The following is an 18,730-nucleotide window of genomic DNA, read 5'->3' as shown; positions in this document are numbered from 1 at the left end:
TGCAAACAACTTGTGCAGTGCTGATTCCAATCACATGATAGTTCATACAACTTTTTGTGCCCATCAAAAAAAATTGATAGAAATCAATATTCTTTTTACATATCTACAAATCGGCATATAAACAGATATTTACTCGCAACTTAAATGTACCTTTTGATAGTATTTACAAAAATAAAGAATTGTTAATTAGCAAAATTTGAAGGCACAGAGCAATGATAAATGTGGAAGAAGGCAGCACTGAATAGATGATTACTCTAGCAGATGAAAGATTTTTCGAGGAGGTAGTCCTTAACCGTGGCTGGTTTGCCTTTCCACATGATAGGCACCTTGGCAGCATTGTTCAGAAGAGTATCCGATTCCTTAAGAACAGAAACGTCACTTTTCTTCGACAGAGGTTTATCAAAATAACTCATTGGAGGCGGGTCTTCTCTTAGAATTGATCCCACTGACGAGTGGAAAGGATTCGCACTTTGAGACATCTCAAGTCTATTATTACTACTAACACTGCTGTTCCAAGATCGTCGCTTCTTGTGGTCCAACATGGACGTCCCTTTGAAGAATCTAGTTGCTGGAGGTCTGGACTCTTTCACGCTACTTCCAAACAACACAGATTCTATCAACGACGACCTCAAGTTAGGCAACTCCACTTGAGCATTTTCTTCTCTGTTTTTCATTTCCTTTTCCCTTTTTACCTCTGAAATGGGACCACTACAAACATTACACATCGAACTCGAATGTTTCGGAGGTGCTGAAAAAGGAGTTGGGTTCAATATTTCACTTGACTTCGAAGACTTGCCCGAGCTTTTGTTTCGATTTGCCCTTCCAAATACAGTTTGCTGAGTTTTTTCGACGTCTTGTTTTTTCACAACTACATTTCCAGGATCAACTTTGTCGCTAAGCAGCTTAGGTGGCCCATCTTTGCTATCGTCGTCGTTCTTGTAACCCTTGCTTTGGAGCCACTCTTTGAAACTGAGAGTTCGTTCGATGTCTGATTCGAACAAAGTGATGATGTCGAGTTCTCGTCTAAGTTCGTCTCTGTACCGCTTCAGGTGCATAAGTTTTGTCACTTCACTATGGAAATACTCGTCACTTGTTCCCCATTCACCCGCTAGCAGAGCTCTAATTAATACCTTTTAATTGTTAAAAAAAAACAGCCAACTGACAGTTTGAAATGAGTAACGCAAGGAAACAAATAAAACTGACAAAAATAAAAGTGGAAAAAAAAACGACGGAACAAATAAAACTGACCAAATCAAAATCAATAATTGTGGTCGGAACCTCAATTATGTAATTGGTCGCAATGCTTAAATTCTTTCTGATTTTTTCTGTTAACAGAAAGAATGTTCCCGCGACATTCATAAAATAGCTACAAAAAAGTTTGTCTTGTTTTTTTCCCATCAAATTAGCGTCGTTCTTAGTGCACGGTAGGATTAGAGAACTAAGAAAACGCGTAGAAAGATAGTGTTCTAGGCACAATCGACAATATTTATCTTCAAAGGATAAATGACAATCAAAAAAAGTGAAAAAAAAAAATGGTGTATATAATTTCTTATTTATTTGCACCATGATTATAAAATTTTTAAAAAAAAACCTTTATTGCCCGAATCAAGACTGAAAAGGCTTTAATTCGAATACGGCTTGAGCAATTCCTGCGATGACTTGTGGCACCTGATTTTAAGACGAAAAAACTAAAACACCCAAATACAAAGTGTCTTTCCAATGGTCGAAACAAAAATTAGAGTTGTACCGGATAGTGGTATCCGGAATCGATATCCGGCAACTTCTGATTCTGGCACGGATATCCGGTAAAATTTTACAGGATAATTACCTGATACTGACCGCGGTTTTCGACAAAAAAAAACATTCGAAAAAACACTGAATTCAAAATTTTTCGAACCTCGTTGGAGAATAGGATTCTCATAATGATGTTTCCACCACTCTATGATTATGCGGGAATTATTTCATCAATAATTAATGTTAACCTGGATGCAGAAGGTTGCAATGAAAACAGTTTTTTTTTTCAATTCAGATCAGAAATTAATTATTTCATCAATTCTGCATTTATCCGGTATCCGGTAAGTTTTTTATCCAGAATTATCCAGCATCCGGTATTTTCAAAAACGCGTGCAGGGAATATCTCTAACAAAAACACTTCGTATATTTTTGTACTTACTGAGAAGTCTGAATTGGTTTATGAGCCATAATAACCAGTTATAACACAAAGGTGAAGCGGAGCTTCGCATCACTTGCGATACTTTCACGCATACAATAATCATAGGTACCCAGCAGCAAAAACTGCGCTTTATTAAAGCTGATATAGCAAGATAATGCTGTTGAAATACGCATAAGCTTGGCAGACAACATTGCAATGAGAAATTCGACGTTGTTTTTGAAAAATGGACTTATCTTATTAGATCGCTTGTTCAACATCAGAAACACGCGTGACTTTTGTTTTAGAATTGGACTTAACATGAAGAAAAATAATGTTTAAAATCAATGAAACTGATCCGACTCCAGGCCAATTAAAATAAGATGATTGTTACCTGGCGCACTCTTTGTGTCCTTTCTTTCTGGCTAAGTCAATCGGCTTTTTCCCCTTTTTGTCGGCTGTTGAGACATCTGCATGATATTTCATCAATAATCGCAACACATCAGGCATGTTTTCCAAGGTCGCAATGTGACACGCAGAAGATCCATCATCATTTGCACTAGAATAAAAGTTGACTCTTACGACTTCTCGCAAACGCAGTGGCAATGTTAACCTGGATGCAGTAAGGTTGCAATGAAAACAGTTTTTTTTTTCAATTCAGATCAGAAATTAAACTGAAATCTTCATCACTTTCAAAAACTTTGCACCTACAAAAACTGACAATCATGCAAAAATGCATTGGCACGAATCAGACTCACGTGTTTGAATCAGCGCCATTCTCCAGTAGAAACTCAACACACTTATGGGCATTAAGAGCATCTGCTTTTGTCTGTTTCGGAGCACTAATTGCCAACAGTAATGGTGTCCATCCATGCTGGCTTCTTACAGTTACCAAAGCTGGTTTAGGAGCTGCATTGGCTTCAGCTGGTTCTTTGTTCTTTTTTGACTCCACCTCCTTGTCAATCATAAACTTCAGAACCTCTAACTTGCTGTGCAAAGCAGCGATATGAAGAGGTACAAATCCCTAAAAAAAACACATTCAAGGTTAGAAACTATCTTTCTTCACATCCATCCAACCAACGTTTATTTCTGTAACTATATTTAGCTTAAAACAATGCAAGTATATCACGGCAAAGCCTTGAATATTCCGACTGCTCCTTAACTGGTCTCGAATAGTTTTTGTTCTAACTTTTTTTTGATGAACTATAAATTTTGTACTGCCAAGAACAGATGCAAGTACCAACATATGAGAAGAATTAATATGACCAATTATAGTTGGCCTCAATTCCATTTGGAATGATTATGAGTGCGGATAATCAGCCACGCATAATAATTTGCTTATTGAAAACATCAAGTTTTATTCGAGCAGCGATGTCATCTGTATTTTAGTCTAGTGAAAGCATACTCGCTTGTTAAACCAAAGATTTGAGGATCGATACCCATACGCTGTCAACTTTTGTAAAATTGGTCTGAATTAAACAAAAACTACCCAGGTATATATATTACCCCTTTTCTTCGAAAGACGGAACAAAAAACACACCAAAATAACATTTCCTTCCACGAAATGGTCAAAAAATTTTGCACATATATTTAGTCGTTTAAATGGTAACTTCTGATGCAAACATGTCACATGAATTTAACACAGAGGCGAAGTTGCCCTTCACATACAAAGGGCAAAAGTATGACCCATAATACAACTGGGGTTATCAATTAATATGACCAATTATAGCCTCAACTCCATTTGGAATGATTATGAGTGCGGATAATCAGCCACGCATAATAATTTGCTTATTGAAAATATCGAGCTTTATTCGAGCAGCAATGTCATCCGCATTGTAGTCTAGTAAATCATTCTCGCTTGGCAAACCAAAGATTTCAGGATGGATACCCATACGCTGTCAACTTTTGTAAAATTGGTCTGAATTAAAAAAAAACTAAACTGCAACAAAAAAATGAGTAAAATTTAGAGTCTACAAAGTTTCTGAATTGACGCACGCCAATTATGAGTCTATATAATTGCTAAGTGACGCAAGCCATTTATGACTCATTAACAGTACCAGTCAATTTGCAAAAAAAAATTATCAACTAACAAGTCTCAATTAATAGAGCTAAGGATATTAATACTGACTAATGCTAAGGATATTAACACAGACTATTATATTACAAATAGTACTTTAGCTTCAAGGTATCATGGATCTGTAGCGTAGAGGTAGGGAAGGAGACCCGCAATAAAAAAAGTTCATTAAAAATAACCAACCCTACCCAGGTTATTTTGTTGCGGGTCTCCTTCCCTACCTCTACGCTACAGATCCAAGATATCTTGAAGCTTAAGTGCTATTTGTAATATAATAGTATGTTAATATCCTAAGCATTGACTGTACTTAGTAGCTGGTTATTGATCAAAATGAACTCATTTTATCTCAACAATATTTGCGTCGCAACAATATTTGCCACTTAGATTGGAAAAAAAGAGAGTTCATACTATAACACAAGCTTTGCTTCTGTAAATATTGTATAAGTTTGCTATGGTACTGTGGGTAGGGGAATTTTTCAAGAGATGAAAAACAGTTATAAACACAAGCGCGTTTTTAACAGCTTCATTTTCGTATTACCTTTTTCTCGATCACCAACGAAAGGATTCCGCGGTGTCAACCCTTCTATATTCTATTGAGCAACAAAGCAAAATCCACGAGAACATATCGACAAAAACTATTCGAGATGTTGGTGGCCATTAAAGAGAACATCGAATCGAATTATTGAAGCGAATATTATCTCCCGGGAGGTGGACCTTCAAAATCTCGATTTGACCATCTTCCTAGCCTTTGTGGCAAGAAACCCTAGTCTTTGTGGCAAGAAACGAAATGTGGGAAGATACTCAAATTCGGTAATGTTTTCCAGTACCGATACAAGTAATTTTATCTATCAACCCTTGTCAACAAGCTGAAATGTAGGAGCAGCCGTGGCTGAGTGGGTAAGACGTGCGCTTTAAACACATAAGGTCGTTGGTTCGAATCCCGCTTCGGTCACGGCTGGCGCGGTCCGAGAGCCAACCGCCTCCTCAAGTTGGTACCGGCTGCGGCAAAAATGAATGAAATCTCTCCCCAATGGAAAAAAGGCCCAAGATTGAATGGTAGGAGCTGGACTGTTGTCTAATAAAAACAGCTGAAGTGAAGTTCGAGAATTCAATGTTCCTGAAATCCAATCTGAAGACTTCAATTTCAAATCAAGAGTCTCTTATCCCAGATAATTTACAGCAACAAGGTAGCGAATGTATTATGTTTATTAAAGGACTAGCATTTCTTTTGTCAGAAAAAAACTAAAAAGGACTAATCAAAAACAATCTCAATCATTAGATGTAATTTTCTTTTTTGCTTGTTAAATCTTCGGTTAGACGTTTAAGGATAGCAGGAGCGATGAACGGTACTATATTCGAACCCCTTTTTACAGCGTCTATGGCTGCTTTGTAGCCTGGTTTGTTATTTCTTAATTTTCAGTCTTTCCTTCATATTTTTTAGGCGATGTTCTTGATACGCAGCAAAAATGTTGAAAGGCTTTGCACAAATAATTTATTCTAGCTGTAAATCTTTTGCTTGCTCTTGGTTTTGCAACATCTTTTGGTGGTGAAACCTGGTATAAACAAAGCTTCGAAACTTGGCAACCTTTAGAAGACACCACAAAAAACTTGGTGGACACCATACCAAGGTAGGCAAAGAAACCCAAAAATCGATCTGAAGGAAACCGAGATTCGACATGAATATGTGGAACATCTCGTTCACGGCAATTGTCGACCTCCCCAGGACAAACAATGCCCTTGAAGGATTCCACCGTGGCTTTGAATCTATGCAGCAGTCATTTCTATTATTCCATTTATCTCAACTGCAGCTTGAGAAAGTTACTCAAGAAAAGGGGATAACATTGTAGAATGAAGAGAATGGTATGCTCTGTCGCCAACTACAAAGAGTTGTATAAACTCAAAGCCATAACTGTTAACTTATCTTTTTTATCTGTTTTATCTTTTTTATTTGTTTTTTTTCTATGTTAATTATCTAGGTGCATTTTGCCCTATCAGGGACTTATTCCAAAGGTTTTTATGTCTTCGAATTTAGTCATAGCGGTTTTATTGGGCTATCGATAATGGGTGTCACTGTCTCATAGACAGTCACTGACAAATTAAACTTGTTAACAAACTAAAGGCTAATGGGCAAATACCTCTGTCAAAGAAACCCCGTAGGTTCCCGTAGCCAAAATTTCACAGCCAATAGCAACACAGTTCCCGTAGCCAATACATAAGGCTCCATTGAGTTCCCGTAGCCAACAAAAAATGAAAAATGTTCCCATATAATTCATTTTGTGAGGATGTGGGTTGGGGTTGGGAGTTTTCTTTTTTATTATTATTAATCATTTATCGGTGAGAAAGCTTTCCATCACAAAGCAAAATCTGACATTGCAATTTATTTTAGGATCGTTTATCTGAAACATCTTGATGATGATAAAAAAGAAACTAAGCATTTTGTCAGTGGCAGCACTTTGATGCTTTCCTTACGTTTTCGTCGCGATGGTAAATGATGGTTGGGTCCTGTTTGTAGATCGACTTCAGTTTCTTCAGGTGGCCTTTGGCAGCGGCCATGAAAATGTCACTTGAGGTGAAGGACACGTCAGGCTCATTTGTGAGCTTGTTGGCTTGTGTCTCTGCCATTTTGTGCGACTCTTTTCATTCACTGTACTAAATTATACCTCCGATTAAGATAGCTTTCATACGGAAAACTGAAAAACACGACGTTTAAATCCAACAATATTTTTTTTCTATCCATGACATTAATACTAATAATGTCATACTATATTTGGTGAATATTTTGCTCATTGAGTGATTTCAATTTATGTAATTGAAATCAAATGTCAGCTAAACAAAATAATTGGCTCGTAAAAACATTTGAAATTCTAAATTCATTCTCATTTCTAATTCATTTGACAATAAAAAATATGATACAAAAGATGAATCTTCAAATTATATACAATGAGCCCTGAGAAGGGAACAAAAATTTACAAAACTATCACTAGATGACATACTTTCAACAATATTAATCACGAACTACATGAACTGTCTGTGCTGTAAATGAAAATGAGCCAGTGAAAAAAAAATAGATGAACTCAATTTCCAAATTTATATTGCAAATTTGTCGACCAGCGTCGAATCGTTCAATCGTGAAAAGACGCCCGAAGTATACTTTACAAATTTAACTGCCATAGTTATAACTCAAGATAGTCAATTATTTTACTTCAAGGCATTCTTTTTGAAAATTTTAGCTTTTCTCTCGAAATTTATTAACGTTAAAAAGCTTTTAAAAGACCAATTATTCAGAAGTCGAATAAATCTAAACCTTGTTTCTTACTAAGCTAACGCCTTTTGATCAAACTCGAAACGGCATTCTTGAATTTCTGTACTATCAAACCACACCGTGATGCCAGAACACATTGTCTTGAATTGCTGTCTTTAAAAACAGGGTACCTTACACCAAGAAGTGGCTAAATTAGAACAGGCCAACTGAACTATATGTAAGAAATTCTAGCGTCATAATATTATGTAGATATTATCCAAGGTCGGATGTTACACATAGCGGATGTTTAACAAATTGGATGTTTGGCCAAGAACCTTAAAAACAGTACAAAATGATAATGCTATCCTGAACCACCAGTAATCTGCAGATGCAACTTCCAGGGAGGTGGTTACAGGGCGTGACTAGCTTAACTGTGACCAATAAAGCAGGTTTGATATTTTTACTGTCATCCAGTGATCTCCATTTACAAGAATAAATTTAAATTAAAATTGTTTAAGAAAATTATAAAATTGTTGGCATCAATTTAAATTTTTCCGAAACTATTTAGAAATTTAAATTTTTGTTTAGAAATTTAAATTTTTCTTTAGAAATTTAAACTTTTCTTTAGTCTGTTTTTTTAGCAGTTTTTCTGCCTATTTTGCGCTTATAATTTCCCATTTAAAGAAATTGAAATTTAGATGAAAATTTAAATTAAATTAATTTTTTTTAAATGGACATGACACTGCTGTCATCATTATCATCTTCCTTATTTGTTTAATTTAGATAATTTACTTAATCATTCTTACTCGTTTAAAAATGCAATTCCTTTGAGGGTGTGGTGTGTGAATAGATTATTTCCAACAATCTCCATCTGCTGACGGAAGATCAAAGTTTCCTCTATATTGTTGCAAATAATTAGAGGTCACGTTAAGTCTTAGAAAAATGACGCATTGTGACTCAGTAGGAGTATTTTAAGCCTCGTGAGAAGAATACATACACGGATGGGTCCCTGATCCACGGTCCTATGTATAACGACGATTCCAATGACGTGGCAGTAAACAGTATTTCGGATCAATTGAGCAAACTCCCCCCCCCCCCGTAATGACCAATTGAGCTATCTCCCCTCCCAGCAAAAACGAACAAACTCTTCAAAAAGACGTCAGCAAACGGAAGTAGATGGATGTTTTGTTTATAGCACGCAATCATTTGACCGACTGAAGTTTTTTTATGAGTATCGAGAAAAATTTTGAAAATTTTTTTTTTGCAAATTTTTGTATAGGCGACCATAGCCTCATCGAGGAAAGCGATTTACCAGGGTTGGTGCTCTAGCCTTGTATCTGAATAGCAAAAACGGTTCTCCGCAGCACCATAATATTGTACGCAAAAGCTTTTTGTCATTTTAAGAAAGAAAACGAATAGCTGTGCTTTCAGTGAAAATTTAAGATATTGAATATCACGATTGGCTGCCATTAATTAGTTGTATGGGTGATTTGCTTCATTTTATGTAAAACAAAAATGGTTCTTTCACTTTAGCTTCAACTTGTTTATTCAGCTGAAACTTTTTCTTTTCACTCTTTATTAGCTTCAACTTTCTCAAAAATTAGAATTAACAGAGGCAAATATCAAAAAGGACTGCTGACTTCAAACACTTTATGCAACAACGTCTGAAATATTCAACTCGGTACTGCAATGGACGGATTAACCAGGGCGTCAAGAAGGTAACTCATTCGGCTATACCGGCTAGTGTAGATAGAATTTCCCTTGTCTAAAACGAGCTAACAAGGGATTTTATCAATCTGAGACGCTTAACAAGTTAACTTTTATAATAGCAGTGTGCGAGACGAAGCCTGAATTTTAGAGCCGTACTGTTGATGACTTTAGCGACAGCAGTGAAGAGAGAGAAGCAGCGAAGATGACGAGCAATAAAAATGGTAAAAACTTAATAGCTCATAGAACAACAGCCCTTAAAATAGTTGAAAATTCATTGCAACATATTTATTCGCCTCAAATTTGATACATAATTACAAGCGACAAATACTATTATATCGCCTTGTGAAACAAAAATATTTAAAGTAGCCTCTCCACTTGTTTATGAATCAAAAACATGAGCCATACATAAACAATAAAATCCACAAAACGAATTAGTCTATTTTTGAGACAAGGGAGCAAATATTAGTTTTATTTGGTATTGAGTTTGTAAAGCAGCTCTGATATAGATTGAGGGAAACCAGACTTGAATCAGTCTGTCTAATTTATAGATTAGGTTGCCCATGAAGCTAATAAAAGCCAATGTTCGCCCAACATTCCTATAGGTTGCTCTCTCTCCATCACAAACTGTGCTTCTAAAATCCTAACTCAGTTTAACATTAAAATAATTTCTTCTTTTTGCTTTTTATCAAGCAACAAATACAGCTCTCCAAAAATTGGTCCCCCGCCCTATAAATTTTTCTCTCCTGCGTTGAAAACTTCTCATGAAAAAAATATCAAAACCAAGGAGTTCTTATTTTTCCAAAATAAAATTTCTTAGTTAAAATCAACAAAATGGCTGGGAACAGCAAAAGAAACATTGAATTGGAAGAAGGATACTTAATGCTTTTTGATACTTCATCCGCCACACTCGGTGCTTTCCTTCAAGTATGTATAACTCTTCTCTCGTTCTCCGCTAGTTTAGTCTGTTTAAAAACCGTCTATTCTATGCTACAACCAACATAAAATTTTGTTTTTGAAAATTTATTCAGAAGGCTTATCCCTCTTTTAATCCATCTTCAGCATATAACTGACTTCGATCCAAAGCATAATATTTATGCGAATACTGCGAACAATTAAAAATTGCTCATTTCGATTGTCAATTAATGACGTCCAATAAAATGTTTTTTTTTCTGCGCCCAGGTGCACCCTGTGATATTCAAATAGAAAAAATCCAAGCGTGAACCGCTGATATTACTCTATATCGGAGGCATTTTGGAGCACAATTTCTAAAAAAAATCAAAAGTATACTACAAGAAGTAACAAAAACTTCTCTTAATGCAAAAAGAATCTTTTCGGACTCTATTAGTACCTTCCGTTCTACTCAAATTTCATACTTTGACTAGCTTATTTCTCCCAAGTTCTGGAGAAATAAATAAACCGCGTCTTCGGAAAAGTACAAAACTATTTGGAAAAGTCCGGAATGATTTTTGCAGCATTTTTATTCTTCAAATTCGTAATACACGCCTTTGTGTTTATTCTAATAGCAATTCATATAAACAAAATCACAGGCTGCTCTATACTTTTAATCAAAGTAATGCTGGCGGTATCCAAAAAAATACTTTTCACTTCAACAGTGGCTTCTATTTTTTCAACCAAAATGAAAATAAGTAAAATAACAACAATGAAGACTGCCAACACCTCGTTCAGGCTCCTCCTGAAAATCAGGATCGATTATATCCTTGAATACAATCAGTCAATTTTGATACTCAAAAACCTAAAAAATCCAGCCAAAAATCGCCAATTCAAACCTCTCCAAGTTTCCTATAACATTCAGATTTGAGATTACAGGTTTGGTTGGGTGATTTTTATTTCGGCTTCGCGAATCAAAATCTACTGATTGCCTTCTAGGATATAATCGATCTAGATTTTCAGCTTCATCTATTAGAGGAGCCTGAACGAGGTGTTCGCAGTCTTGCAGTCTTATTTTTTGTTATTTTCCTCGATTTCATTCATATTTTAAACTTTTCAATTCAATATTGACTTTTATTTTTTTACCCACAACGAAATTGAAGAAAACAACAAAAAATAAGACTGCAAAAACTTCGTTTAGGCTACTCCAATAGACAAATCTGAGAATCAGGATCGATTAAATCCTAGAATACCGATTGAGCCGATGGAATAGAATTCTACGAAAGCTACTGCTACTACTACAACAACTACTACTCCCATGAAAACCGAAAAGCTCCAAGCCACAGCATTTCAAACTTTTACTCCAAAAAATTCTGATTTGCAAAAACTAAATTTTTTAAATCTAATTCTCGCATTGCGAATTAAAAGCAAATGCTAGGCCATCCAAAACCCTAGCATTAGCTTCTCCAGTACTTGATTCCCCTGAAGATCTTGTAATCAGGAGGAAACCTTCAACTCCGGACGAACTGACAGCTTAATTAGTTTTTCAGCTAGAAAATAAAACAAATCGGTCAAAAAACACCGGATTTCGACATAGATTTACGATACGCATTTAACTAAGAACCGATTTGAAACCGAAGCGTATCATCCTACTAAAAGAATGAACAAAAAAACTCCTTCTAGGCTATCAGAATTTGTTACTGCCAAATTACAGACACCTATACTTGATGATTATACTGAAACAATTCAACGGAACCACCTTGACGAGATCCACTGGATTAAAGAAATGCAAAAAACTAGCAGACTTAAGAACAAAAAATGCTCTCTTTCGAAAACCTACTGAAGGGAAATTTGAGATTGAATTTATCGTTTGTTTTTAATTTTTACATAACTATATAGAATGGTTATCATTATGTCGTGTAGAAGGACTTAGTTAAACTTATTTAACTCGAAAAAAAAACTTTTCATGGTACCTACATTGTTCAACACGATGCTCGACTTTCCGCTGAACTCAATAGTTCTCTGCTCCACCGAAGAAGGAAAGTAAATGAAAAAAAAACTTTTTAAACAAACAAGTTTTGGTGTGATTTTAAAATTATGTAAGCTATTAAAATTTAAAAAGTGTTACAAATGATGTACTAAATTTCCATAGTATAGCCTGAGATATAGCCTAAAACAAAAAAAAATGGGAAACCACAAAAACAGCAATACCCCTTAAATTTGTTATCCGAGAACTCCGAAGAGCACAGAGAGATAGGGGCCCGATTAGCGGTGACACGCTTATGATGGCGGCGGCAGGGACTATATGCGCTCATTGAATACCATATTGGTATCAAAAATAAATTAAACTAAAACAATTAAGACTCCCTCTTATAAGGAGGATGAATATGTTCTGACTCAAACAAACATAATTTTTATTTAGTTGAAATTGCAAAACTTGCTTTTCATTTTATCCTTTTTATATATCTCTGAGCTGAAATGGCGGGAAATCTAAATACAGCTGCTTCAATTCCGTTCCTGAGTTGTTGCAATTTGATTAGTTAAAAAAAAACGATTTCACTAAAATTGCTGAAAAGCAAAAAAAAAAATTTTTAAAGCGAGCTGAAAATCATTCCACCTGAAATTTCATCCACATCTCCACCAAAACAATCTACTACCCGGAACACTGACTTAGTCAATTGAAACCACTTTACGGTAGTATTTCTGATCTCTTACATATTATGTTCAGCAAGGCAATGCATTTTTTGTCTTATCATATCAAAGAAATGTTGCACCAAGGAACCCTGTTTTTTTTTATTTGTTCATCTGATGCTTTCTTTCAAAAAATAATTGATTGCCATTTTCTTCATGACTTGTCATGCGCCAATAAAAATTTATGCAAGTTTTTTGTAAAACGCTGTTTATAAATGATGTTTATGAAGACAAAACTAAAACACAGAGGCAAAGTTGCACTTTGTATACACAAGCAAAAATATGATTGATAACGCTACTGGACAAACTGAATGAGTAACACGTTGAGCTTACAAAATTTCTTGAGTGACGCACGCCAATTAAAACGTATTAGCAGTACCAGTCTCTCAAAACCCTAAACTCCATTTGCTGCTGCGATTTATTATTTGACCTAACCAAACTACTTCAAGGCCCTATTGGGGGTTTACGGCCACAAACTATATTTTGCGAAACAGCAAAAAGATGTGAACGATTGGACTAGCAAACATCATTAAGAAAGAACCAGGAAGAAAACATTTGAACTCAAATAATAAACTCCGAAAAAGGCTTGATAATGGAAACAGAATGACCGATCTTTACTGATAACTTTGTTAAATAAAAATGAAGAGTCTGAACAATAATATATACTCTTGTTTTATATATTGAAAAATCACACGAGAGATATCAGCGAGAGTGACCAGACATACTAAAACTAAAAGCCTCTGCCAAAACCTCTCCCTTTGTTCTCTGAGACTTCTAGAGGAATCCGATATATCTCTCGGGTACAGAACTTTTCTCGTCATTTGGAAAGCGACCTTCTAAAATATCTAAACTCAGCAAATTTCAGAGCAACCTTCAGAGACCTCACAGAATTATATTGAGATACGACAAGCTGATTGGAGTAGAACGCTGATCGGTACGACTTCACGTTTGCAAACGTAATAGCAAGCAGTCAGGAGACCGTCTCGAAATTGAAGTTTATCTGCTGTCTTGTTAACAGAAGTTGATCAGTCTAGAAGATTGTGAAAATTGTGTTTGAAAACTTCGAAGTGCTTTTGAATTACCTCCCAGTTTCGGATTTGTATCATTTCATCTTGTGCCTGTTTTTATCGAAACGAAATCACTCGTTACCATGAAGAATTTTTCATCTAGATTTTCTGCATAGACAATTTCAGCTGTTTGGCTGGCGAAGTCAGAGAGTCTGACAATGTTTTCAGCATTTTCTTCAGATTTATTATTGCAGGATCCAAAAATTCCACAATCTGCGTTATCCACAATCTGCTGTTTTTCCTATTAGAATTCCACCTCCGAAAAGTCCAACTGATGCTATGGCTGCAATAGCTAAGGCAGGTGCTCGTTTTTGCCTCCGATTGGACTTTTGTTGTTGTTCATGAAGGAATGAGGCCGTGTATTTTCGCAAGGTTCCTATTTGGCTAAAGAAACCTCGTTTTTCACTTGATGAAGCAGCCAGTCGACATCAAAGGTTGATTCGTTTTTGTAAAGTTGGAAGAGAAGTGCAAATGGCAAAATAAGCTGGGTTGTTTCCTCATTTCAGTTGGTTGTTTTAGGAAGTCGTAAAGGTAGTCAAGAGTGCTATGAAAGCTAAATAAATTTCATCTGATGTAGTTAGAGATTTTCAGATCCTTTGAAAAATGAAGTTGTCCTTGATTTTATTTAGTGTTTCGTGAATTTGGGCCTGTGAAGAAATTGACCTGTTAGAGAAAAAGCTGTTAGGTTGTGATGGAGAATGGTGTATTAATGAGGAGGGGCCGTGTGTCAGAGATTGGATGGAGTATGTGGAGATGGGAAGAGAGAGGTTAAAGGTGGAGATATTGGATATGATCTCAGCATGAACATGTGTTTTGTTTTGGTGCCTTTTCGTGTTCTCTTCTTGTTTTGGAAGATAGTATTTTGACGTACCCTGAACTAGATCAGGTTTAGAACATTAAGATATAGGTAAAAGTAAATTTAGTTGTTGTTTTGTTCAATGAGGTTTTCGGTTGATTATAACAAAACAGCTGATTTACTTTTTGATGCCATTTCAGAATTGATGTATTTGTGATTTTCGTCAGCAAGATAAATTCATGTTTATTGCATCATTTTTTACTCTCAAGTAAAACTAAGCCTTATTGCATGTGTTTCTGTTTCCTTTTGCATGATTTATTGAATGTTTTTCTTTTATTTTTGCAGATAGTTGAGTGCAATATTATAGAGCAATGTCAAATATTGACAAAAATGTTTGGACCCAGTTGTTCGATACAATTTTTTTCGGCATATTTCGGGAGAACAGATACGTGAGTTGGGTTGGAAGCCCTTAAAAACCTGGATGGCAGAGGAATGAAATCTTGGAACATGGTCACTGAAAAGGCAAAAGAGGTGATGATTGAATTGCTGGACAAAAAAGATGCTGGTTTGAAAAACCAGTAGAGATTTCGAACCAAGAGTTGTTCGTCATCGCAACCGAAATATTGAAGGAATTGGAGAGTTGCAAGAATATGCGTCAGTTGCAAATGGCTCTCAAATGGAACAAAATGACGAACAGAAAGTTATTATCTGGTGTCTTTAGAAGATCCTCTGCTTGGTCATTCTCTTTGGAGAATGCTCCTGAAAAGGCTGTGCCCCCAGGGGCTGAAATGGCTGTGCCCCAAGGCTGACGCAATTTATGCAACTGGGCCTTGGTTTACAGATGACTCTGCGTCATGCATTTTTTTCGGTGGAAATTTATACCTGGTTGCTGATTCGGGCGCAGCCTCCAAATTCCTTTTTGAAACCGCTAAGTGTTTACCCTGCTTTTTGAATCTCATTAAAGGGGCCAGGCATACTTCCATGACCACATGTATGTATTATTAACCAAGCCGGGAAACTTGATTGTACAGTCATCAATGGCGGCGCATGCTGTTTTGACCTTGGATTTTCCTGCACTGGTGAATAGCTTTGAAGCTGGTCGGCCCGATGATATATCTCGGTTTCAAAAATTAAAGAACAAATACGCAATAGGGATTGGAATTCCAATGAAAGTTCAACTGGAACAAAGGAGTCTGCCAGTAAAACGCAAGATTGCTAGTAAACTGGGCTGTGATGCTGGTGATTTCATAACACGGCAAATCGATAATGGGTACAAAAAACAGAAAAACCTTACAAAGCTTGTGAAAAGTTTGTCAGAAAGAGGCAATGATTGCCAGAGACGCAAAGGTAAACTACGCTTGTAGCCAAAAAAACTATAGGAGGGATCTTTTGACGTACTAAAGAATCCAACTTAGCATCGGCTTGATCTAAATAAAAAATAGTTTATTTAGATCAAGCCGATGCTAAGTTAGATTTCTTAGTACGAGATCAAGAAAAGGTCCCGTAAGGGGTCAGTATTGATGGCAGTAAGTGACAAAAAATCTAGAAGTCTCCAAATAGCAAAGCCACGCTCATGATCAACTTTCTTTGGCCATTCCGATGGACAAAATGTTGTCATACTATGAAGCTCAGCTTCTGACTGACGTGGTCACTATCAAAGAAGGCTTGTTAATGAAGATTGCCATTCCACTAGCGTCACGGCAAACTTCATTTACCGTCTTCCATGCAAGTCGAGTACCGATGCCACAGTACGAGAAGGATAAAGCGATTATGTGAAAAACGGAAGATCCCTACTTGGCAAAATCAGAGGACAATATGGAAACTGCAGTATCAACGGAGTACAACTTGAAACACTGCCTTGGATCTTGAAGATATCAGATTAGAGATTTGCAACGATATGATCCCTACTGAGACAGGACACGGATCGTGCCTGGCAACTATTCTTCAAAGGAAATCTGGACACACTGAAAGTATGAGACACCGAACAGATTCATTAACCATCTACTGAAAAAGCTGAAAATCAAGGATTCGGGTTTGGCTGATCACATCAGCAACCTCTGCATACACCCTCTTTGAGTCCGATATAGAATCAACAACCACCAGTGGAATAGAAAAACTCCCGGGATGCCATATCTGCATTGTAACACTGGAATCTGGAAGACAGTTAGTAGGGCCTAACATAAAAATTATATCTGATTCAGCAACATGCCAACAGCTCCCAGCAATCAAGATCCATGCCTAATTGCGGGACCCCATCTCAAAGTTGCTAAACGAAATGCCAAAATTGGAGGACAGGCCATACTACGACTCAAAAACGGAAGAGGGAACCGAATTATTCAAGGAAGTAATGAAAAAGCTACTCGAAATCCCTAATTTTCAAAATCGAGAACAGATGAGGAAAAAAGCAAAACCAATAGCGCTGAATCTGAGAAAACTTCGACCTTCGTAGCAAGAATTTTTGATGACAGACTGACTCTCGATTCAGTGGAAACCACAGCTCCATTTCAAGAAACACTGAACGACGTGAAAGAACACGCGAATCGAATAAAATTAGAGATGGCAATGGAACTCAAAAAAGTGAGAGCTCACGCTTTCACCTCATATACATCATACATCAACCGGGATGTTTCTAGCTCACAACCAGGACTTCATTCCATGAATGAATAAAAGTACCACTGAAAGAACATTAGGACGTTTATTACAGCTTAAGTAAAACACCTTTCAACACCCTTCAAGGTACCACTATAAAGAATATTATCACTTTAAAGAAAATTATTTCTATAACCTTAACACATTCTTGACAAATGTATTTATTCATGTGCCGTATATTTGTAAACATATATAATCTGCCCAACGGACTGTGTGTGGAAATAGAGGACATCAAAAATGTAAACCTACACTTTCTACAAAACAGCAGAGTGCGGTCAATTTTCGAACCTGTGGTAACTTTTTCAAGGACAGTATTGTGACATCCCTTAACTCCATTCAAGGCTGCGATTTATTATTTGACCTAACCAAACTACTTCAAGGCCCTATTTGGTGTTTACGGCCACGGACTATAATTTCTGTGATACAACAGGAAGATGTGAAAGATGGGGCCAGCAAACATCATTAAGAAAGAAACAGGAAGAAAACATTTGAACTCAAATAATAAATTCCGAAAAAGGCTTGGTGATGAAAACAGAAAGACCGATCTTTACTGATAACTTTGTTAAATAAACAAATTTGAAGAGTAAACAAAAACATAAACTCTTAGTTTATAAATTGAAAAATCACTCGTGAGATATCAGCGAGAGTGACCAGACATACTAAAACTAAAAGCCTCTGCCGAAACTTCTTTCTTTGTTCTCTGAGGCTTCTAGAGGAATACCGTCCTGCAAACAAACGACATCCGATATCTCTCGGGTACAGAACTTTCCTCGTCATTTGGAAAGCAACATTCTAAAATAGCTATGCTCATTAAAATTCAGAGCAACCTTCAGAGATGTCAGAGAATTATATTGTGATACGACACAATCAATTTGAAAAAATAACATGAAGAAATTAATTAAAATAAAAATGAAACGATTTTTTTTTATTTGCGATTTTTTTGTGAAATCTGATTTTTGAGTAAAGTGATAAATTTCGCTCCTATTAACAAAACAATTATGGCAACTTAGCTTCCTTCAACCAATTTGGAATGATTTCTATGACCTATTAAATCTCCGCTTACGCCTTCATAGCGCGAAATATATCGCCCGTTAATTGACCCAAATTGGCCAAAATGGCAATTTTTATACCCCCATAACTTTACGAAAAATGATCACAAGTGTAATATCTGTCCCAATTTAAGCTCAGGACAACAATATTTTTTGAGCCATACAAAAAATCCCCTCAAAAATGGCTAGTTAAAAAGTCAAAATTTGTCTGAAGAAAAAAAACTATCCCGAGCTTAAATATTCCGTTACTTTCGTTACGAAAGCCGGAACAATAATAGTATGTGTTAAAATCCTTAGCATTGGCTGTACTTAAAGTGACAAATTTCGCTACTTAGGTTGGAAAAAAAGTTAGTTCATACTATAACACAAGTATTGCTTGTGTAAAAAAACGGCGAAGAGAGAGAGAGAGAGAGGAA

At 36.2% G+C, this 18,730-nt stretch overlaps 1 protein-coding gene across 2 annotated transcripts in view; it reads right to left on the bottom strand.

The window, feature by feature from the left end:
- Window positions 1-50: 50 nt before the first annotated feature.
- The window catches only part of LOC134852870 (uncharacterized), a 191,386-nt gene continuing 172,706 nt past the window's right edge, over window positions 51-18,730 (bottom strand). For both annotated transcript variants that reach the window (XM_063868713.1, XM_063868722.1), the window contains exons 2-5: window positions 6,693-6,915; window positions 2,908-3,173; window positions 2,544-2,708; window positions 51-1,119 (exon numbers count right to left, since the gene is read on the bottom strand). In XM_063868713.1, coding sequence (XP_063724783.1) covers window positions 255-1,119; window positions 2,544-2,708; window positions 2,908-3,173; window positions 6,693-6,845 — 1,449 coding nt within the window. In that variant the 5' untranslated portion in view covers window positions 6,846-6,915 and the 3' untranslated portion in view covers window positions 51-254. The remainder of the gene's footprint in view (window positions 1,120-2,543; window positions 2,709-2,907; window positions 3,174-6,692; window positions 6,916-18,730) is intronic.

Source organism: Symsagittifera roscoffensis, chromosome 1 (genome assembly GCF_963678635.1).
Source record: "Symsagittifera roscoffensis chromosome 1, txSymRosc1.1, whole genome shotgun sequence".
Classification (NCBI taxonomy): domain Eukaryota; kingdom Metazoa; phylum Xenacoelomorpha; order Acoela; family Convolutidae; genus Symsagittifera; species Symsagittifera roscoffensis.
Note: the sequence above shows the minus strand (reverse complement) of the source record. Positions and strands in the feature narration are given on the sequence as shown.